Source organism: Aulonocara sp. 'chitande type north' Nkhata Bay, linkage group LG15, assembly GCF_057382095.1.
Source record: "Aulonocara sp. 'chitande type north' Nkhata Bay isolate Kocher_YH1m ecotype deep benthic linkage group LG15, A_spYH_male_GT1.1, whole genome shotgun sequence".
Taxonomy (NCBI): Eukaryota; Metazoa; Chordata; class Actinopteri; order Cichliformes; family Cichlidae; genus Aulonocara; species Aulonocara sp. 'chitande type north' Nkhata Bay.
In genome coordinates, this window is record NC_141358.1 from 5,468,930 (window position 1) to 5,492,216 (window position 23,287).

Sequence of the window (23,287 nt, forward strand, 5' to 3'; positions counted from 1 at the left end):
GTAGACAAACAGAAGAAGACGGCCGTAGTGATCGATGTAGCGGTTCCGAATGACAGCAATATCAGGAAGAAGGAACACGAGAAGCTGGAGAAATACCAAGGGCTCAGAGAAGAGCTCGAGAGGATGTGGAGGGTGAAGGTAACGGTGGTCCCCGTGGTAATCGGAGCACTAGGTGCGGTGACTCCCAAGCTAGGCGAGTGGCTCCAGCAGATCCCGGGAATAACATCGGAGATCTCTGTCCAGAAGAGCGCAGTCCTGGGAACAGCTAAGATACTGCGCAGGACCCTCAAGCTCCCAGGCCTCTGGTAGAGGACCCGAGCTTGAAGGATAAACCGCCCGCAGGGGCATGCTGGGTGTTTTTTGTTTTGTTTTGTTTTTAATAAAATTTACCACATACTAGGCATAATTGGTACAACATCTCAGTTCATTCATGTCTGAAATAAGCCGTTTTAGTTCTCTATATCTTCACCTTTAAACCACATTATTCTGATTGGCTGCTCCTTGCAAACACAAGTTTTGAGCAAATGGCCTGTAAATGGCCTGTATTTATATAGCGCCTTACTAGTCCCTAAGGTTTACATATCCAGTCATCCACCCATTCACACACACATTCACACACTGGTGATGGCAAGCTACATTGTAGCCACAGCCACCCTGGGGCGCACTGACAGAGGCGAGGCTGCCGGACACTGGCGCCACCGGGCCCTCTGACCACCACCAGTAGGCAACGGGTGAAGTGTCTTGCCCAAGGACACAACGACCGAGACTGTCCAAGCCAGGGCTCGAACCGGCAACCTTCCGATTACAAGACGAACTCCCAACTCTTGAGCCACGATCGCCCACGATCGCACATACCTCTGTACTCACAGCCAGAGGTATGTGACTGAAATGATCACTAGATCCGTGCCATAGATCCAATAGCAAGTAAATACAGGGCCACGACTGCTGAACCTGAGACTTTTACCCTATAAAGGCACATTGTAGGGAAGAGCAGTCTGTCATGATTTATGAAATGAGACATAATCAATTTGAAAATTCTGAACACATCTTAATGATCACCCAATCACTGTCATTTTTTATTCTTTACAATAATTAGTTAACCCAACAAAACACACCGAAGTACCGATCGTATGAGGCTAGTATCGATCCAATTCCAGTGTTGGAATTGGTATTGGTGATACTATAGATATTTGGATCGAACATCTCAAATGATCACGTTAAGGATATCTTCTTCTACTAAGAGAAAAACCTTTAGTGATCAACTTATATGCCAGGAGTATCGGAACAGCTGAGACGCATTTTTTCTAAACACGCTGCGCCAAAAAATGGACCACCCCATAAGTACAGGCCCATAAGTGCTGCTTTTAATCTAATGTAGCCCAATGCATCTGGCTTCTGTGACAATTAAAGTGAATTCATAAATATTTTTATTAAGAACTCGAGAACTTGTCCACTCTCCTCTTTTCACACAGAGGAGCAGCCGAGCAGTTTTAAGTGGGGGGAGCTGTCTATTCAGCACCACCACCAGCATGAAGTGACCCTTTGGGAACAACTGCACAAGTCTGCATTAGAGACGAAACAGAAAAAAAAGAAAGAAGTGACAGAAGCATCTGAACATTTGAATCAGAGCACTGGCTGTCAGTTCATGATAAATCTTGCAGCTTTGGAGCATTTGGTGGCAGCACTTCAGAAGCAGGCGGAGGTACGTAGGCTGACTTTGAGTCAGTGACGCTGAGCTGCACAACAACAAGCCTCTCCAACATCTTGCCTTCCACAGCGCTGAATTTGTGTGCGTGTCCGACTCTCGTTTTTCTTCGCGCACTGCGAGAGAAGCTCCGCGTCCTCCGAGCAAAGAAACCCGTCATGAACTCCACAAGGTAACACTCTATTTTTAGCTCTGCGCGACTTTAATTCTTGCCTAATGCAAAATCTCGCTTTCGACACCCGAATGTGATGGGTGATGCGCCTTGGGGGAATGCATCGGTGCCCGTGAGCCTGTGCATCGCTCCTTTCTGTGCAGACTCGAGAAGTATGATTCAACACCGCAGTGTGAATTTTGTTTACAACCCAAATTCTCGGGTGATCGTGTTGTCATGTGGGGGACTGCATGAGCGTACCGGCTGAGTGTATCAACTGTATTGATTCCGTGGAAGGCAGAATAGTGGTTTATCCTGTAACATGCAGTTCTGTGCATCATCACTGCTGAAAGAATTTCACTCAGACGCTCGTCTGACTCAGGCAATAAGAAGGGTGTCAACCCTGCATGCACTAGCCATCTCTCTCATTTTGACAGCAGTGATTGATCATTAGTTGGCCTTTGTTATCACATCAAATGAAGCAGCAAACATGGTACGTGATTTTCTTTAAATGTCTTTAAATCCAGTGTGCAATTGGACCGTGAGCACACACACATCCTTTCTGAGGAACGCTCTGTTTTGAGCTGGATGCAGTTGAGTGGAAATGTACAAATTCTTCATGGAGCCATCTGAAGAGGATCCTAGAGGATAGAAAACCTGGTGCTATTTATAGGTGAAGTGTGGAGGGGTGCTGAGGATTGCTGTGTCAGGTTCCCTCTCTTTCTCTCTCTGCTTCTCTCTCCCACTGAGCAGCTCCTTCTGTTTATACAAAAACGAACAAAAGAGTCAGAGATGAAAGGGAATTTCATCCGCATTAAGAAAAGAAAAAAAATGCAAGCGCAACATCAAAGCAGAGGGAGGCAGAAATGCTCTGTTAATCCTCTTCTCTGTGGTTATCAATGGCGATCTCAAATTAAACACAGTTTGCATTCTGACCCTTTAATCTATAGTTGAAAAACTTTCTAACTTGGCCCTGCTGGGTGTCCGTCTCCATTCTCAAGCACCGCCACCGTTGCTTTGTCCATGTCTGTATATGTCAGCTGGGAGACAAGGCGTAGAAGTTGTAGGTAGGGATTGGTTACACCTCTGTTAAGCCTGTTAGCATGTGTCATTTCTGTTCACTGTCAGCAGGCACTGAGAAGAGCCAGAGATGCTGATGCTTGGGATGCTCCATCACCTCCTACTGACTGGGACGTGTCTCTGTGTCTACGGAGCCCCGTTAAATCTCCCACACTTCAGCCCTACGCACGCCGGCTCCTGTGAAGGACTGTGTGCCAGCTCGATAACAACCACCGGGTCAACACATGCTACAGATTTAAAACCTACACCATCAGATTCCAGACATGAGAGTGACCTGACAGTGAATGTAGGTGGAGGAGGAGGGACTGGCCCACATGAACGACCCAGGGGGACTGATGCAGTGACGCAGACAGAAAATGGGGACAGTCTTGATGGAAGATCTAGGCTGAGTGAGGCTGGTGGAGAGGCATGGAGCCAAAGCGCCGAGATAGAGAAGATCGGGAGCACATCTGAGATGAGAGACTCTGAAAAGCAGTCAGAGTCTGTGGATTCAGAGAGCAAAAAGGAGGATGCACCAGTTCACGGTGAGCATTTAATTCCAACAGGTGGGACAGAGCAGTCGGAAATGGACACCAGTACCCGAAAACGGACTCCAAGTAGATTACTGACCTCCACTTCAGCACCATCACACCTGCAGACTTCGTACAGCCAAAAGAGTAACCCCGCTGGAGCATATGGGACAAAAAGCTTTGATTCTCACTGGGATAAAGACACAGAAAGAAGTTTGCCAGAACCTCCAAATCCTTCTGTTTCCCTCTGGACCCAGACCTCCCACAGTCCCACCCCTCATGTTTTTACCCATCAGACCTCTTCACCTTTGGGAATTTGGGGCCATGACAGCACAACTATGTCCTCACTACCAGACCCATTTTTACCTGAAATCGGACCAAGCCTGATACCCAGAGAGGATGGCCCGGAAAGTCTGTGGACTGAAGCAGCAAGACTCGGCGGAGGTAAGGCAGGACAGTTATGCAATTAATGTTAGCATAAAATAGGCATGCACAGTTTCATTTTATTGGGGTGGCACTCCCTCTACTCCCTGATTGTTCATCAGTTGCACATGTGCACACTAAAAAGTCACAGTATGCCTTCAAAGTGTGCGAGGTATTGCTCCACAGTAATCGTCACCCCAGTAAGAATTCGTTCCAACAACATTCCAGCTTGCTAGATTTCGCAGGGTTTCATAGGGCTTCATTAAAAAGTATGGCAGAAATAGGAATGGCATATCCAGCAGCGGATTTTGCCTTTGATGATTGGCAAAGAAGGCGCCTCCTTTTGCAGACTCCACTTTGAACCCCAGCTGGGACCCATGGCAGTCTAATTACTTTCTATTCTTGACTCGAGTCTGAAAAAAAAGAACACACACACACAAAAGCCTGGAAAAGGCTGGTGGCAAGGTATGTTATACAGCTCCGTGGAGGAGTCAGCCCCCTCCTCTGTCTCTCTCTCTCTCTATATATATATACATATATATAAATATATATGTATATATATGTTTAGCCCCGAATGTCCTCTCACTCCTTCTCACCCTTCATACTCTCCATTCAGGCTATTGTGAAAGGGCCAAGCTGGTTATTATTCAGTGAGTCAGGACAGGGAATTGGATTAAAGACGTCTGTCTGAGCCAGTGTGCGTCCATGTGAGGATTGTCTGTTTGATGAGACTTTCTCCCAATGGCAAAGGAAACTCAACTCCCAAAATAGTCTTATGTAAAAGGATTGCAGCGTTCAGAAGCATTTTTCCACCTCCTTCAGAATGCTTTGGACTAAAGGTAGTAACAGTTTCTCTTGTGACAGCCCCCCTTCCTGTGTGCTAGCCTCTTATCTCAAAAGAACATTTTTTTCCAAACCATCTTCTTTTCATTGTGCCTTTGCTGCATTGTTTTGAAGCAGTTTATAATGAGAAAGCTGCGTGAGCAAAGAAGCTGTTTCAAAGGGCCGCTTTCTGTCATAAATACTACATAAGCTACAGTATGTGCTGAATACAGCTGCTGCTTCTCTGTAGAAAACATACATTTTTAATTTTAGCAGTCAGCTGAATTGTGTGTAGAGAGACAGCGAGACGCCTGTCTCATCGTCATTTGTCTTCGTTCAGTCAATAAATAAAAGCCAGCTGATCGGAAACGTTCCAATTAGATTGTGATGCTACACACAGTGATTCTCCATGTGACTCTGAGCTTGTCTTGGCACCACCTGCAGCGGAAACTGCCCTCCCAATGCCCCAGGATGAATCCACAGAGGCCACAATGTCATCGGAGGCTCTCCCTCTCATCTTTGAGCCTTTTGAAGACATCACATCTGAGAGTGCGACGGCGGCAGCAGCAGCGGTCACCCACGTGTCAGGCAGCAGCCGGCCCAGAGGGCTTCCTCGGTCAGAGGCAGGTCTGGACCAGCTGGTCACCGTAGAGAGTGACAGAGACGGTCCATCACATGCCTCACCCGTCCTTATTCCAGACTGGACGTCACCTTGGCAGACATCTGGCAGCGAGCTCCTAGAGCCATTCAGTTCCTCGGGTCCATCTGCTTCTCAGCAGCAAGTCAGAACTGAGCCGGACGACCATTCGGAGAAAGGTGAGACAGATGATGTGGCACGACCCGAATGTGGATATTAGATCATATGGAATCATGATATAAAATCATACATATAGTCTGTGTGTAATGTGTAAATGTGCCATATAAATAAAATCAACATTGCCATTCAGTTTTTTTTCAAGATTTAGTCAATTTCCTACAAATTAAAAGTATTTCACGGTGGTGCCAAAGTAGAACTATAATAGGGATCAGAAATTTTAACTGTTCAACAACACTGAACATTTTCTCTGTGTGAAGTCGCCTCGGTGGGTGGAGGTGAAGTTTTTTGGCCTTTATTGGTAGGTTTCACGTTTACATTTACCTTTTCTAAGTTTGCTTCTTGCCAGACTCCGTCTGACACTGACAAAGTTGTTGAATCTTTCATCACTACCACTTCATTGTGGCATGAATTGACCCAACAGCTGCAGAGACAGCAGTATTGTATACTGTGCATGGCTTTTGAAGTTGCGCTCTTGCAAACACGTACAGCTGTGCTCACACTGCTCCTGCTGTCCTCTTATTCTGTTTTTCATTTAGCAAACGTAGTCTCTGCGAGGACACTAAACCTGGAAGACAACGTGTCCTCGGCCGGCCCCTCCCTCTCATCTTTCCAGCAAGCAATGACAATGGTAACCATGACAACCCATCAGCCAGCACACAAATCCACATCAGAGGAGATGGACTCTGAGGGTAGGACAATTTTTTAAATGCCACCTACAAGCCACTCCATTTGCGAAAATGTTCATGTTCAGTCATAACACGTGTCCCTCTGTACATCCTCCAACGCTCCTGGATGATTTTTCATTATTCTCCACAGAGGACCTGGAAGATGACTTTGAGAACTCTGAGGAATCGGTGGAAGAAGACAGTGAAGAAGACCAAACAGAAACATCTAAAACATCCTCGACGCAGCCTCCATACAGTCTCATCCCACCACCTCCCGTCTGGGTTCAACGCAACCAGGGGCTGAGTATGAGAACACAATTTCTAACCCATATTTTTAATCAGCAGTGGGACATAACTTTTAGTATTAGCACTTCTGCAAACATGTGTTGCCCTCTTATAAAAGACCTACAAAAATAAAGAAATTTTCAGCTTATCAATTTTCAGATCTGTTGCTCTGATAAACGAATGTCTCTTTTCTCCCAGTGCGTAGCTGGGTGGAGCTAATCAGAGAAAAGGTAAGCCTACCCTCTGCTGTCTGTAAAAAAGGTCAATTTTTCTTTTACCTTGCCATGAGGCGACGGATGACTCACTGATATATCTTTTTCTTTTGAGCTGCCAGGGTTTTCTTTAAGGTGCATAGTGTAAATATTTGTTACATGTTCATAGTTTTCAGTGGGTTGCACAGTTAAAATAGTTTGATGACGATCAAAATATGGATTCGTGCCAGGTATACTTAATAAAGAATGCTTAGGTCATTTTTCATAATCAACTACAGTATGTTAGCTAATCTGTATAGGGTTGGGGGTGGATAAGCGGGAGGTGGCGGCTGGGGAGAGGGAGGTCTGGCCTTCTCTGCTGAGAATGCTGCCCCCATGAACCAGCCCCGGATAAGTGGAAGATGGTGAAAGATGATGGATGGATAGGTTTGGGTTTGACCTCTATGCCATCACCCTCTACAGGCGGGTTACGTGTCCGGGATGTTGGCCCCTGTGGGTATCGGTATCACAGGGGCCCTGCTAATTGTTGGCGCCCTCTACAGCATCAGGATGATTCACCGCAAGAGGAGGAACAGCTTTAAACACCAGAGGAGGAAGGTCAGACAGCAGGAGGTCAATAACTTACTTTCTTGTTTTCACTCGTTATTGTTGACCAGTCACATGGAGCAGGTCTCTGTGGATCTTAAATGCACAAGCTCAACCTTAAAATGATTTTTCCCTCTCCAGCAACCCCGAGAACCCGGCACCAGCCGTCAGGACCAAGCCATGCTGCTGGCCGACAGCTCTGAGGACGAATTCTGATGAGAACCTTTTGGGCCTCTTTTGTTGGTGACCAGCCGCTATTGCTCCTAAACTGGATGTTTAGCAAACACCCCCATCGCTACTGCATCTCCACTTACCCTGGGGCTGTTTGGGTATGACTCCTCTGATCCACTGAAAGGGACTGAGCATAGGGCAGTATTTGCATAGGTGGCGCACAGGTCAACCAGGCACCCACCTCCCTTTCTGAAATTATCTGAGCACTTGTCTAAATGTTGTCAGATGCTGCTGAGTCTAAGAGTGTGGTAGGATTGGTGTTTTCCACCTTTTTTGACAACAAAAATAACTAAATAAATAAAAATAATAATGCATTGAGGGAGCGGTATTCGTAGGATGGAAGTGTTGCTGGCAAATTAAAAGGGGGGGATGTGAAAGCCAGCATGTTTTCCGTCAAGTTATACATTGAATGAAAAGTGACGTGACACAAATAATGTAAATACATTACATGTAGTACATGTAGCTGACTGGGGGTCAGTTGTGTTAGTGTAAATAAAGTCTTATGTATTCCTAGACTTCAATAATTTTGGGAAAACTGCTAATTTACAGGAAGCTGGATTAGATCACTGGAAGCATATCTGTCTGTAAACTGAAACTAACAGCTAGCCTAGCTTGGTCCAACGATAACAAACATGTTGGCTAACATTTCCAGAACTCACTACGAAATCAATCTTTAAAAAAAACAATAGAAGAAATTTAAAGTATTAGTGTCCTCTTAATTATTTTCTAACCATCAGACAGAGTTAGGCAAGCTTCAGGCAAAGGTAAGCTAAAAGCTACTGAGCTAAAAAAAAGCTACAGGACTGTGCAAAAGTCTTGATACGCCCTGCATTTCTTACTATTTTGCAATTAATTTGGTAAACAGGTAGTGTTTTATTTAAAGCTGCAAACAGCTTGAACTCTCTTAAGCAGCTTTCTTGTTATTTAAGTTTTCAGGAACAGTTCTCCAGGCTTCTTGAAGGACATTCAACACTCTTCTTTGGATGTTGGCTGCCTTTTGTTCTGTTCAATAATGCTGCTTCAATAATGTTGACGTCCAGGCTGTGAGAAGCCCAATCCACAACTGATAGTATTACTCTGTCAGGTATGCTTTTACTGCATTGCTAAAAAAAATAATAATTAAGCTGTGGCTCTGACAGTACTTTGGCATTCCATCAATTTTGACAAGATCCCCAAAACTACTGGCTGAAACGCTGCCTCAAACCATGACAGAACGCAGTTAAGTGATTGTTGGACACTTATTTTTGCATCTTTCTTCTGACCTCCATGGTATTTATTGATAATTAACCAAAATCTGAAGATTTTCATTCATCACTCCGTAAGACCTCTTGCCAATGATTTTCAGTCCAGCTCTTGCATACCTCGGTCTTTTCTCCATTTCCCCCCTTCCTTAAAAATAGCTTCTCGATAGCTACAGAGAGCACTAAGATAATTTCTGATGAGGCTTCAGTGAAGACGGATCAACTGAAGGGCCAGGTCTTTGCTGGATTTTTCCAATTTCTTAAGGACAGGACTTTCAAATACTGTTCATCTGCTGTAGTTTTACGTCTGCCACTTCTTTTTTCCTCAAATATTTTAAGGCCACACTGAACACCATGCCAAGACATGCCAGTATTTTTTGCTAATAGCTCTTTAGGAGTCACCTTGTTGGTCTAAAAATACGGTTTCATATCTGTCAAACTGGAAATGGAAACAAATCAAGTGACAGGCTGCTATTAACAAACTGCCTAAAGGTACAATTTAAATTGGTTCTTCACTAAGTTGTCTATTACACTGGTTAATCTCTTGAGTTAGGTGCCTTTTTTATTCTTGAATGATTCATAGGTCAGTATTACAAAATGAACATTCCTCTGAAAATGGTCAGGTAGAAGGACTGGACTGAAATTAAGTGAAAAAGCAGCCAATTTCATGCCAAAGAAAAGCCTGGAGAACTTTTGAAGTTACACCTCTAAAAAAATAAAGTCTGTCTGTATTTATTTCCAAGCAGCCAGACAAAGAAATGAAGCGCAGCTCAAGAGCTTTGCAAAGTACTAGAAGTCTCTACCATCTATATTATCTTCACACACACTTGACAGACATCATAGTAGTATTAAACTCTTTTCCAACTCTTCTTAACCTCCTAGGACCTGGCATCCACATATGTGGACATCACATTTTTGGTTATTTAGACCCAAATACTCAATTTTGCTCTACAAGGGCCTGATATCCACTTACGAGGACATTATACTGCTACTCTTCTGTCGAAATTTTAAACGAATATCCTCATTTGTGGCCCTCATTTTTCTTAGAAACAAAAATCAGGTAACCCCCCCCCCCCCCACAAAAAAAAAAATCTGGTATTTCTTTGTTTTTACATTCATCGGGCCCCGATATGCCCAAATATCAAAGAGGAATTAAAGATGCATGCTGTGGAAGAGTTTGGGTCTTAGAAGGTTAAGGAAGTAAATAAGCATTTTCTCCCAAAATGTCAAACTATTCCCGATAGAACCTGTCACATTTGCTTGGTTTAAAGTGTGAAATTTGTGCAAATGCAAACGTTTTATTGAAAGGCATCTGTTCATATTAGTTACTGTGAGAAACACGTGCAAAATACCACCATCCTATAAAAGTATGTAGCATAATGCGATATGAACTCACTGCCACTTACAACTCCATTTTTGTCCCTAAGTGCATGACTGAGCTTCAGTCGATACATACGCCGACTTGCTGCAGAGATTTCCCATAAATTAAGTGTTCCTATTGGCTGGAAGAGCACAAACACGAGACAAGAAAGCAGATTCATATTTCCGTGTGTGCTGATCTGCTGCTGACGTGAAGGGTTTTGTCGGACGCTCTCGAACCAGAATTGTACCTTGCTTGGATAAAATGAGCAGAAGTCAGGTTAAGTTTAAAATCTCGTTTTTGAAAGATAAATTCAAGAAACTTCTCTGCTGCAGTCCAGACAGAAAAGAGGCACAAAGCAGTTCTAGGTATTTGATGCACATTTGTTATCCCAATGTTAATAAAGTGTCTTTTGTTTGGGAAAAAAAAAACATTTTCTGTAACTTCATGAACCATCTGACATGCTTAATGAACAAATGCCTGTTTATACAATATAATACTGTTTTAGGGTATGTGTGATGTAAAATGGTAGACTCTTTTCCCCCCTCTTGATGTGGATGTGATCAAATAAACAGCTCTTTTTGATGTCTGATTGTGACTTCTTTTTTTTGACACACAGATACAGCCGCTTCAGACAGCAGACAAGACAACCCAGTTTTACAGCATTAAAAAAAAGAAAAGAAAAAAAATCTAATAATTTATTTCTGTGTTCTTTTCCCACATTAAATAAAAGCTATTGGACATTTCCGGATCAAAAATAAATCAAGAGGGGACAGGAAGAGGAACAGAGAAAAACAGACATGCAAAGAAAAGGAAAACAAAACTTTTGCTCTCCTCTTTTCACACTTCGTAGATGGTAGAAAGGCTGCAGAAAGCCCCTGTGGACCAGCTGCTCGCTTGTGTGGTTTTGTGTCACACATCGACTGCCAAAACAAATGCTAATAATAATTATCTGATCAATGAACTTACATCAACTGAGAAATTAAGGGTTATAAATTTAGGATTTCAGTCACCCGAGGTCATGACAGCACAGTGGATGATCAGGATGAGGGGAGGGGGAAAAAAAACAACTGTTTCTGATGTCATTTCAGGGCAAAACTGAGTCTCTGAGAGAAAACTGGGTAATGGATGCAACGCCACAAGGCACAGCTCCAAACTGATTATTGATGACGAAGCCCTTCGGTCTGTGAGCGTGATCTGAACACAGCCACTGTGGCAGGCTGTAATGCCCATATATACCCTAATGGAACCGCGACAGTTTGGCATGACTGAGGCAAAGAGACCCAGTTCCTTCAAAACTGAAAACACCTCTGTTTGAATGAGGAAGATGGGTGGGACCTCCAGAGTAAACCACAAGTAGTTTGATAAAAATCTAAACAGTGTCTGATGAGCAGCAAAGGTAATAGTTGGCGTTCGGGGATCTATAGATTGTTTTTGTACTTTCACATCATCTCTGGATGGGGTTAAAGTAGCACAGAAATTAAAGATAAAAATCAAATCTGATAAATCACCACAATTCGCCCCAAACCCAACAGATGACCAAAAAACAAAAAAAAACATGCTTTCAATATATTCAACGTAAAGAACACTCGTATACAAATCTGAAAAAACAAAAGTTGTCCATTGTTCCAAATGCATACAGACACAAACTTACATAGACAGACCATTATGTGGGTGGCGACTCTGTAAACATCTACTCTCCCTTCCAGTCCTCGGCTCCTGGGGGTGTACCAGCTCAGCTCAGTGGTTGAAAAAGGGGGAATAAACCCTAATACATTAAAACTCCCTGTGAATGTTTGCTGAAAGCATGTGTCTGTTCTGGTGCAGCAGATTTTAAAAGAAAGAAAGAATTGAAATAGTGCCACATGGCAGCCCGCTGTGGTGCTTTCTACTTTCAATATTGTGGAGAAAAAGCACACAGATGCCCAATTGCATAATTTGTTCTTGCATTTGCAACCTGTGAAAAAAAGAGGTTTTTTCGCCCATCAACAACCACTGCAATCCGTCTTTCTGCCTTCGCTACAACACCAAGCACTAACCCTACTCCTGAAAAATAAAGGTCCACTTTTTTTTGTTCCTTCCTGTATCTAACAAGGAGTTCTTGTTGTCCTTATAAGGCCAGAACAAAATGGCAGCACCTTTTAGAGGCTCGATTTTCCTGTACGGGGCAGGGACAGGGTGGGGTGGGGGACTCTGAAAGTAGAGATGTAAAGGTCTAACAGAACATGATCCATACCATTGTCAAAAACAGCAGGAGACACACATTCATACTCACGCATACACACTGCAGCAAATTTCCAAAGAAGTGCATCTGACCTTTGTTCAAGCGAGCTTTCTTTGCCGCTTTAGTGTGTCGTCGGACTGCCCGGGCGCATCCGTTCGCAGGAAAGGAGATCTTAGAATGTTATAGCGAGGTTGGCGGTGCGTCGGGTTAACGCGCCCGGGAAGTGCATTGTGGACTCGGCCGCTTGAGAGCGGCATGAGGTTATACAGGTGTCAAGTAGACAAATGGAAACAAAGTTAAAGTGAACAAAAGAATAAAATATAATCTGGTAAGAATACTTCTCAATTTTTCGCTTTTTTTTTTTTTTTTAATTTAAATTGCACGCACACAGCACACTCATCCAGGAATCCAGCATACGTAACACTTTGTCTCGGATCTCGCGCTTTGGTGGACCGGAAGCGGCTGCAGAGGTTTGCCCACTCAGCGGGCAGATCGCTGTGGCCGCGGCTGTCGGCGCTGATAGGTTTGAGTGGCACTCACGACGAGGAGATTCAGGCTAATATTGCAAATTAGTAGGAGAGGAGAGGTCGGACCACACCATCATTGGTGAGGAGTCTCTTTTAAACATGCTGTATTCTCCTTTTTGTTTTGAGAGGGGGGGGATTTTCCAGTAGCTGTCAGTGCATTTGGGGAGAAAAAATAAGTTATGATCTGCAAAAAAACAAGCAAACAGAAAAAAAACTCCTCACCCACGTCCTGTCTAGGTTTGACGATGAAGACACCGAAGCTTAAAACGGTCCACGAGTCGGGCAAAGCTTGAGGTGCTAATGGAGTGATTTGTTCCAATCAGCTGCTCTGCGCCAACATGCGTACACAAACACAGGATGGGTTTCTTGGAGAGGGAGTTGGGGATTGGCCTCAGTCTGAGTTAGTCGACAAGCTCTTATTCCCGCACTCACATTGAAACAAAAAGCATGCATATCTTTACAGGCTTCAGTCCTGGGGGCTGAGGCAGGTGATGGAAGCAGCGGCAGCAGCAGCAGCAACGGGGGAGGGGGTGCTGCACCTGCTGGACAGGATGGGGAGACAAAAACATACCAAGCACGCGCAGTCATACAAACGTGTTCTTCACTCGCTCACAGTGAAACCAACGGCAAATGACAAAAACAAAAAACAAAAGCCACTTGCTTTCTGAAAAACACCAGGCGGTACAAACACACAAACTATAGCTTTTTCCGTCCCCCTGCCCAACATATAAGGTTAAAAAAGAGAAAACAAAACAAAAATGAACTCCACAAATATCTTCCCAGTCTGTGTTTACCGCTCCACTTCCTTGTTTCATGTGGTGATGATTTTTTTTTTTTTAAAGTTTTTTCCTTGTGTTTTTTAAAAGTCTGCTTTGTCCCAGGTTCTGCAGGATTTTGGTGTGGTGCCTTGTCCTTTTTGTTTTGTTATTTTTTTGTAGGGGGTGGAGTCTGGATGCACATCCTCACTTGAGCTGCCTCACACCTGGTCGAACAGGCGCCCCCGAGCTTCCAAGGTTGCAATGTCCCCCATTCAATGAGGTCACCCTCACTCGCCCTGCCCTTGTCACAGAAGGCAGCGGGAGACCCCCCCGTCGTGTAACACCTGGTGGGATTTCAGTCCATTTCTGCCTAAACGCTTGTTCAGAGGTCAAGGATAAAAGGAGGGTGTGTCTGCTTGTTTTATGCATACTTATGTGCATACTCCTTGGACACAGGTATATGTGTAAGTGTGTGTGTGTGTAGGTGTCTGTATGTGTGACTATAAGAGTGAAATGACCAGGGCAGAGCTGAGGCCGTCAAGCTGATAAGTGTTCGAGGTGAACAGCACCTGCTGTCCCGTCCTCCTCCCATCCCTTCTGTTTTCTGCTAGCGGAGCCACAGTTTGAGCCGCAGCGCGTCCACTCCGTTCAGGTAGTATCTGAAGAGCCGCTTGTCTCTGACAAAACCCAAGTTTTCGTAGAGCTTCAGGGCTGATTTGTTGGTGATCTCAGTCTCCAAAACAACCTGGGAACACACAAATGAGTGCGTGAGTGAGCTGACTGAATTTTGGAGCCTGTACTCGTTATTTGGTCGTTCGTGATTGTTTGGACTTGAACTCTTTACCTGAAGAATAAAAAAAAAAAAAGTTAACAATACTGAAAATGAACTCGTTTGCCATCATGGGATCAACATAAAATTTCCTCTCTTTTTCACCATACACTGCCTTTACTTGTCCCCATTTTTCAGCCATTCGAGACTGATTTTCTGTTAAACAAACCTCACTCCCTTGCTCCTAACCTGCTAGCTCCAGGCCTTTTCTAGACAGGAGGGCTGTTCAGTCACCACTGTGGTGGTCCTCAATATTAGCCACTCTAACCAGAACAGATGAAAAGCTGGTACATCTGCTACTAATTTGAGAAACAGCCCAGTCCAAGACAGTGGAGGTCCAGCAAATCCACAGGATAAGACTCCTATAAACATTGCAAAGAGCATTTTTCTCCCATATTGGCTTCTCTTTATTGGGCCCCTGTCAAATCCAGAATTAAATTTCAAATCCATCTCCTCACATACAAGGTCTTGAAAAATCAGGCCCCATCTTATCTTAAAGACTCTCAATAGAGCACTTCACTTCGCTCTCAGGCTTACTTGTGGTTCCTAGGATATTTAAAAGTAGAATGGGAGGCAGAGCCTTCAGCTCTCAGCCCCTCTTCTGTGAAACCAGCTCCCAATTTGGATTCAGGAGACAGTCTCTACTTTTAAGTTTAACATTTCCTTCTTGATAAAGCATATATAGTTAGGGTTTCTTCCTGTTAAAGGGGAGTTTTTCTTTCCCACTGTCACCAAGTGCTTGCTCATAAGAGGCTGTTGGAGTATTTTCTGCATTATCACGGGGTCTCTGAGGTGACTCTTGCTGTGATTTAACGTTATACAAATGAAATGAAATTAACAGCTGAAATATTTTCAGGGGACAGCAAACACTTTAGACATCAATATGCACTTGTACAGTATATAGTGACAGCGTTTCCTCACCTTAGAAACCTTCAACTGCAACTGTGACCAATAAATACTCAAACTCTAAACCTACCTTACTTGTGTGTTATATCTTGGTAGCTAACAAGCTGTAGGTGCAATATTTAAGTTGCTATTGCAAATCACTGCTTTTATAAGAGAAGATATTTGGATAGAAAGCACGAGCACAGGACACTAAAGACCCACCCACACATTTGCTTGTTCTTTTTCTTTTTTTAAATAAGTAAAAACATATCCTATAAAAACATGTACCGTTTGTGTGTACACATTCAAAGCACTGGATATTGCTGGGTTGTATCAGAGTGTCAGCTCTTTGGTCTCAACCAGCAAAGAGACTGAAGAAATCGTAACGCTGTATCACGTTTCATCTTCTAGAGGAATTCAAAGTCTGCAAAGGAAGCAGCGTGCATGTTTGGCTTTTCAGGGAGAGGCAGAGCATATGAAATAGTTTATGGTAGAGGATCAAGGTTACCAGCTAGTTTAGATAAGTGAAGGACAGCCCAGGAGAACTGGACCTTGAAATAAAAACGGCTTTAAACAGCTATAAATGTTCTCTCTTTCGGTTTGTGTTCCTTTCAGAAAACCTACAACTTAGAATGGAATGCCAACAGTGTAACATGTGCTTATACTATTGATTTTATGTAGGATGCATATTTTCACAGTATGACTGAATATGCTGGCACTCTGGCTTGAATAACGGCTCTTATGTAATGTGTGCAAATGTGTTAAAGTTTGGTTCATAAACAGCGCCACTGGGTCTAGCTCGCTTACCTCGTCGCAGTCGCCCTCCACCATGGCATAGATGGCCTTTTTCACCAGATTAGTACCTGAAACAAAACAGTGGACTCTAAGTAAGAAGCTAAACCCATGTATGGCCTCCATCTCCAATATATTAAAGTATAATGTTACTCATCACTCTGAGTGCAGAGTCTATCTAAACGGTGCATTTGCATAAAGAGATTTGGTTGCCCGGGACAGCAGAGAAGACGGTGAAGGGAGAGACTGAATATTCTGAAGAGGAGCGCCGAGATCTCACCGATGCTTTTCCTTCTGTGTTTCGAATCCACGGCCAGCATGGCAATGTAGCCTCGACGAAACATCTTCTTATGCATGTCAAGCTTACATACAATGGCTCCGACACACTCCTGCTCCACCATGGCCTGCGAGAAATGCACACACAGAGCAAAAAATACACGCTCAGTGGTTACGAGTGTCCACTGGGGTGGCCACTGACAGCCTAGCAACCGTTCCTCTGAAGTTCCTGTCATCCTGCCAGTTCAGCTGGCTCCACGTGCTGACCTCTGACCTTTTTATCTTTTTTTTTTAAATAGCACTTCCTCTTCTGTCACATGTGGTGATCCAGCCAAAACTGGAAATGGGATGTTTTGGACCTTGATGGCCACAGAATGAAAAGAAGGCAGGCCAGTGTTTTCAAAGCAGAAAATGCTACCATGACACAGCACATGCAGAAGGAAACCTAAGGCACATTACTCTCTGCTAATACTGACGATTAGGATTTTATAATTTCTTTATGCTACAAATCTGTACATATGAGTGGGCTGGCACATTTCTTGATTCATTAATAACCTAAAAAACTGAATCAATGTTGGATCTGTAACAGCAGAAGACAGGTTGTTTACTGCCTGCCAGCAGTAAAATGGAAACAAAGCTTATGAGCTGAAATGTTATTGACATGTGTGTGCTTTAGCTTCAGTGGAGGTCAGCTGTGACAGGCTTGGATGTGAAAAACAAAGCTGTCACACCCAACTCCTATAATGCTCCTGCAACTCAGAGTAACCAGTCAGACTTCATAACTGTGAGCGGTGCGTTCAATCTACTACTTACCAGAAAGCAGAGCTGCGGCCAGTTGTGGATGAAGTACCTGTACGTGTAAATTGAATAAGGCTCAGATAAGTCCTTGGTGATCAGTCTCATGATCCACGGCATCTGAAGTTCAGACTCGTAGCGGACATAGCGGATGCCGTGGTTATCCCCGGGGGAATCGCTCAAGTCGAGCCGGGCGAGCTCCTCGGCCGGCGGCTGCTGCAGGTCAGCCTGGCTCTCCTCACCGCCGGGCCCAGCAGCGTCCGGCTGCTCGTCACTCGAAGGTCTAGAGGGCGGCGTGTGGTCCAACTCTTTTCCCGCTTCGCAGGCCGCCTCAGCTGTAGTGAAACCCGGCATCCCGTTCACGCTATTGTTACCATGAGGAGAGTGACTGCCGTTTTTGGAACAGGGGCTGTGGCCTTCGTGTTGGCAGTGCTCACTATTGTTCCTAGCGGCAGGAGCCTCCTCGTTGCTGCCAATGCTGTTGTCACAGTTGTCTACGGACGATCTGGGATTGTCAGGCCGGTTTCCTACGTGCTGGTGACTGTCAGGGTCCTCTGAGGGGCTTGCCAAGCCGTTCAACTGCTGCTGCTCTCGGGCTTGCATTTTGAGGTGAAGCGCCGCCGGGCTAGCTCGCGCTAGCATGTTTTTCTGCTTCTTCTTGACCGACCTTTTGACTTCGTTTACCGACTGAGACTTCGTCCCTGTACCGGCAGGCACACACTGCTCCCCGTGGCACGCCGGCACGCCGTCTTCCACCGCCGGTTCCGCGCTCCCAGCCGCGGGGAAAAGAGGAATTTCAGCCGGGGATGCAGGCAGTGCGCTACTAGGCCCAGGCGGCACTGTGGCCATCCCACTGCATTAAGGTGGTGATTGACACTTGGAAAACGTTGAACACAATTTCATCCACAAGGCGAAGGCATATACAACCAATGTACGAGCTAGTTCATCGAATATTGCATAAATCCAGGGTTTTCTGGGGCGATAACGTTTCCGCTGGCGATGGTTGTCGCTGCTTTCTCCTCGATTTCCCTGCTGCCGCAAAGTGCCGTCGCAGCAAACGCCATTGCAACGGCATTCATACACGTTTTACGACAGTAGTGTAAAGCATGGCTGTTGTACGGTTTTTCCCCACTTCCATTGCCCCCTGCCCCCCGAGCCTCTTTTTGGTCATCCTTGTGAAACTTTTTATATTGTTTGTCAAATTTATCTAACCAGTCAATATTGATATTTACCTCCTTCTGTTCGCCTTTATGTTCTGTCTGCTTTAAATAATACATATGTTTGTGTCGTACCCTGCATTGCCACACTGTACTCACAACATTGTGGTAATGCAGACCTCTTCAACACTGGATAAGTCAAAGGTGACTGAAGAAGTCCTTTTGCTGCCCCGTTAAACCCAAGAACATATCATTCCTTACCAGCAGAGGGCGCCAAACCGAAGCTTTAGCATATGGAATAGTTTTGTAAGCGCAACAACAGCAACACTGCATTTTCTCCACAAGATGTCGCCATTCGACCAGTTTGTCGCTTCATCCTGCAAAGATGGTGCAAGTTTGTGCGTGTATGTCCAGTAGTATCCAATCATGGCCTACTGTCCTTTCCAGAAGCATACTGTAGGCTGCTGTTAATTCATCATTCCCAGGATGCTGTGAAGCAGGAAAACCACAACTCTGCAGCGGTTCATATTACACTCAACATGATAATAATACAAAATAATTTGTTTTCTGTTTATATTTACATTTAACCATTTCCCTTAGTCTACTAAGGAACATATTCATATTCTTCTTTCACTTTTATTACGTTTATTTCCTTTTAAGGTTTCATTTTTCCTTAACCTTTATTAGACACAAAAGTACAGAGAGCTGACAGAGAAGCATGGAAAGAGTGGAGGGAATGACATGCAGGAAATGGTCTGGGGCAAGCCTCAGTAGCAGCCTTTGGCATACGGATCACCTGCTCAACCACAAAACCTATATACATTTGTCTTTGTAATCAAAATAGTCTAGGCTCACATTAGAGGAATAATCTCCAGATAAAATTTGCCAGGTGCACAAGTCATGAGTTTGAGTATTGGAACAGAGTTTGTGATATCATGTGCCAAGAAACCCCCCCAGAAAATAACAACCAAAAACAAAAATTTTACAGGAGGCAGCAGCCTGCCTGTGGAGAGCGAGAGGAGAGAGATTGTGTGCCAGCATAGGAAGGAGAAGACAACAACGCAGAAGACTGCACAGGGGTCCTTCCCCTGTTACACTGTGAGGGTGAACACAAAGTGTGAGGTCACTGAAACTCAAATGTAGCGACAGGAAGTCAAGTGATTCTGAAAAATGTTGTTACTGTACTATTCTGTTGCACACAATGGGCCATGTTTTATTACCACAGTACCTGTTTCTGAGTATCGATGCTCCTCATGCCCTGGTAACTGTGTTACACATCTTTGTGTCACCACGTGCTTTTCCCCTCACAAAACACACACATTTAGGTAAGCCTGAAATCAGCATGACATTACAGAGTATTAACTTTGATATTTTTAAAATAGCAGTACAGTGCTCTAATTATTCAGTGTCAGCAGGAATTCATAGGACAAGAACTTCAGGAAACGAGAAGATAAATTATGCATTTCTAGTATCCACACAGATTCTGACCAAATATTTATATATGTTGACTCCCCTTATCTGTAAGGTTGTTTTTGGTGGTGATGACTTATTTATTTGAATCAAAGGTTTTGGGTGAGTTCATTCTAAGAGCTGTAAAAACTGTAATGCTTAGCTCTTGTCATGGGGTCAAATTTGACCCCATGGTTTCTCCAGGGTTAAAGTCCTGCTTTTTCTGTAATCGATGGTCAACATTTTGGATGTTTCTTCTTGCTCTACGTCTCTTCCTTACCTCAGGGTAGACCTTGACAGATACTCCAGCTTTTTCTCAGTTTTTCTGGCAGATTTCTTGCAACATTTATACTCATCTTAAGTGGAGGGAATTTCAAATGAATTCAAATCTGCAGCAAAAACACTGTGACCTGCCGTACCTTTCCAAAAACCCTTTAAATCACGCATCAAAATTCAGCTTCTGTGTTGATGACTAAATAGTTTCCACAAGACACATATAGGTGTCTTTCCTCTGCATCCATATATCCTTACTCTTGTTCCTCTCAACTTCCATAAATATGTTTTCCAAAATTAAAATTATTGGCTTGCACCTGTGGCCACAGAACACAATTTAAACTATACTGCACATTTTGTTCACAAAGACGTGCCCGACTAATATTTGCTCAAACTGTGGACAGTTTTACCAAAACGAGGCAAGGATTTGAAAATCGTCTAGCAGTATCGCTCTGTAGCGCCCTCCAGCTGTAGCTCCAGGTACTCTGAAGTGGATCGCTTTCTCACAAAGACACAGTTGAGTCCAGTCGGCCTGCCACAACCAGACCATGACACAAAAGGTCTAAGTGGGAGCGCTAGATGCTAGAGAGCCTGACTTTGCTCTTTCATGCTAACACGGATTGATCTTTCAGTCGTTGTCCGTCCTACACAGCTGCCATGAACATACGCGAGTTTTGAAAGGGAGTCATATTTTACGTATAAATATACATTACAGAGAAAGAGGCCGAGATAGGAGGGAGAGAGAGAGACGTCTCTTTTAAAGCTAAGCCTTGGGGCTGAGAACTCTCTGAAGAGCTGGAATCAGACATGCACAATCAGTTCCCCTCTTCAAATCTCCTTTGCAGGCCTATCTACTTGAACAGGCTTCTCTTAATTACTTTCTCTATCACTTAGGCGAGCCGTGGCTGGGACGAGGAGCAGCAGCGTCTCTGCCAGAGACATTTGGCTGGTTTGAACCCATATTTTTATAGGCCTATCTTCTTTCTCACAAGCCTGTCCCACACCTTCTCCCCGCACCACCACCACAACCGCCGCAGCCACCGCCACCTTTCTTCCCTCCTTGCCTTGCTTTCATTGCACGCTGCTCTTGTCTTTCCGTGGCTCTCCCCTATTCCAAATATCTCCAGGGTGTCAGTTGCGTCATGTGACTGGTGCGCTTGTGATTACAGCAGTTGGCAGACGTGCTAATCTATGAGGAAGAACCCAAAATATCTGGAGAAAACAATGACAGCATGTAAAAGAAGCATAAGGTCAGTATGGAGATCAGCGTAGAGCGAGAACACGGTAAAGACAACTCAGGGTTGACACTGAAACCTGAATTCCCTCCTCTTTCAAATCTCTCCGCCTGTCTTCCTGTCTGTCTGAACCGCTCTCAGGGGCTTGAGGCCAAACTTTGGACCCCCTCCTCTCTTCCTCTCTCATGCTCCTGCCTGTCACATTGGCTTGCTCCCCTCACTCTGCTCACTTCCCTGTGTCCTCCTTCTTCTTCTTCTCCTCCTTCTTCGATTTTTTTTCCCTTCTCTTTTTGTCTGGCGTCTGGTCCACTAGAGCTGTATTTAATTAGTTTCTGTTGGGTTAATTAGGGGCTAAAGTTAGGGGGTCGGACCAGAACAAAAGCGGGTCAGGCTGGACGGATGCAGGTGCTCAGGAGTGGTTGCCAGATTCCACCGTTCAGATTAAGATGGCCTTGAATTGTCTGGAGTATTGGAGAGCAGGCGAGCCACTAGTAAATCGCAAGGAGGGGAGGTTTTCCACCTCACACGGGACGGTGGGCTCCATATGTACCCACGGCAGCATCACCGTTCTTGTTTATATGAATTTCAGCATCATTTCTACGCGTGTGCCACGCCGGCATTCATCACAGAGTTGGTCCAATGTATGGCGCGTGCAAATGATGTCCTCGCCAGTCTGTTGTATGTTCTCATTCATATCACTGCCCGCCACCATGTGCCCCCCACCCCCAACCCTTTTTTCCCCCAGCAGTGCCAGCTATACCCTGCTCCTTTGGCTTGCGTGGAATTAGAAGAAAAATATGTGAGGAGGACATCAAATGACCAAACCAAGCAAGTGAAGCATACATAAAATGGGCAGCAGCAGCCTTTGAAGTGTACATCAGTGGCCCGAGTGAAGTGATCACATAAATTAAACGCATAAAGACAGCAGTGTGGATGTGAGTATAGACTGCTGCGCTTTCATCTCACCTGTTTACTAACTGTTCTTTTTGGCACACTGTTTGAAACTCACACATGCTGTATGCAACTCATACATTGCAAAAGTAAAAGAAAGACACCATTCGACTTTTTTGAAAGGGAAGGAGAGGAGAAACGAGAGGAGAGGGATCTCTGGCATGGCTGGAGCCCCCTCAGTGTGTGAGGGTCCTGGGGCCCTTTAGACAGGCGCCAGCCCAGCAGGGAAGCAGAGACAATCACGCAGCACCAGATTCAATGCACAGAGATTGAGGGATGGGAGAGAGATGAGGAGTCACAGAGGGGTAGATTGAAGGGGGAGCGGGACAAAGAGGACAGCTGAGAAAGGTGGAGGACACGACAAGGAGATGAGTGGGAAGAGTCCAGGTAGAAATCGAAGGAGCGCAGAGCAAACAAGCTAAAAAGAATTGGATGGAGAGGGGGAGAATGACAGCGCAGATCAAGAGGAGAAGTAAAAGGAAGAAAGAGCGAGCCTGACAGAGATAGCATATATTCCCTCTGTAACAGTCTTTATCACCAGCCCAGATCGTGGCGTATGAACAGTGATCCAAGTCAACCATCTGCTGAGGCTAGATAAGCCTGGGAGAGCTGGGTATTGAGCTGTCACTCAGGGAGGAGTGCAGAAAAGGAAAGAAAGGAGGGGAGAGAGAGAAACAGAAGAGAAATAAAGACGGGACAGGAGAGAGATGGAGAAGAAGGAGGGAGGGAGGGAGGTGTCTGCGCAAGGTAGGAAAAATGAAAGGAGAAGATTTGTGCGGAGTGGAGAGCACCCGTCTTGTTAGAGAAAGACTTAACGTCAACTAGATGTCCAGCCCCGTCCCGTCTGATCTCGAATAATCCTTCAGTTAATAAGAGGAACAATAAAAGTGTTTTCTTTCTCGCCAGCCTACACGTCCCACACGCACACATATATCACACTGTGAGACGCATCGACTCACATCACTCCTCATCACGCTAATGATGACAGGATGTTTGTTTGTTTTCTGTCACTGGCAGCATGTGCATATTCACATTTGTCACGTTGTAAAG

General features: G+C 44.7%; 2 protein-coding genes across 4 annotated transcripts; one reads left to right on the forward strand and one right to left on the reverse strand.

The window, feature by feature from the left end:
• The first annotated feature begins 1,530 nt into the window (after positions 1-1,530).
• armh4 (armadillo like helical domain containing 4) lies at positions 1,531-10,671 on the forward strand. Of its 3 annotated transcripts, none has more exons than XM_086263519.1 (8): positions 1,531-1,877; positions 2,985-3,889; positions 5,135-5,506; positions 6,044-6,196; positions 6,324-6,476; positions 6,656-6,687; positions 7,132-7,266; positions 7,396-10,671. In XM_086263519.1, exons 2-8 carry the CDS (start codon positions 3,007-3,009, stop codon positions 7,468-7,470), a joined length of 1,803 nt encoding a protein of 600 aa, XP_086119645.1. In that variant the 5' UTR covers positions 1,531-1,877; positions 2,985-3,006; the 3' UTR covers positions 7,471-10,671. The 3 variants fall into 3 exon arrangements, with proteins under 3 accessions (XP_086119645.1, XP_086119644.1, XP_086119643.1); XM_086263518.1 differs by having other exon boundaries at positions 1,534-1,877; positions 2,988-3,889; positions 7,132-7,281; XM_086263517.1 differs by having other exon boundaries at positions 1,535-1,877; positions 7,132-7,281.
• A 70-nt stretch (positions 10,672-10,741) lies between these two features.
• naa30 (N-alpha-acetyltransferase 30, NatC catalytic subunit) lies at positions 10,742-18,272 on the reverse strand. The gene is made up of 4 exons (XM_086263520.1): positions 17,191-18,272; positions 16,382-16,505; positions 16,117-16,172; positions 10,742-14,340 (listed from the first exon to the last, which is right to left on the reverse strand). Exons 1-4 carry the CDS (start codon positions 18,019-18,021, stop codon positions 14,203-14,205), a joined length of 1,149 nt encoding a protein of 382 aa, XP_086119646.1. The 5' UTR covers positions 18,022-18,272; the 3' UTR covers positions 10,742-14,202.
• Positions 18,273-23,287: the final 5,015 nt, after the last annotated feature.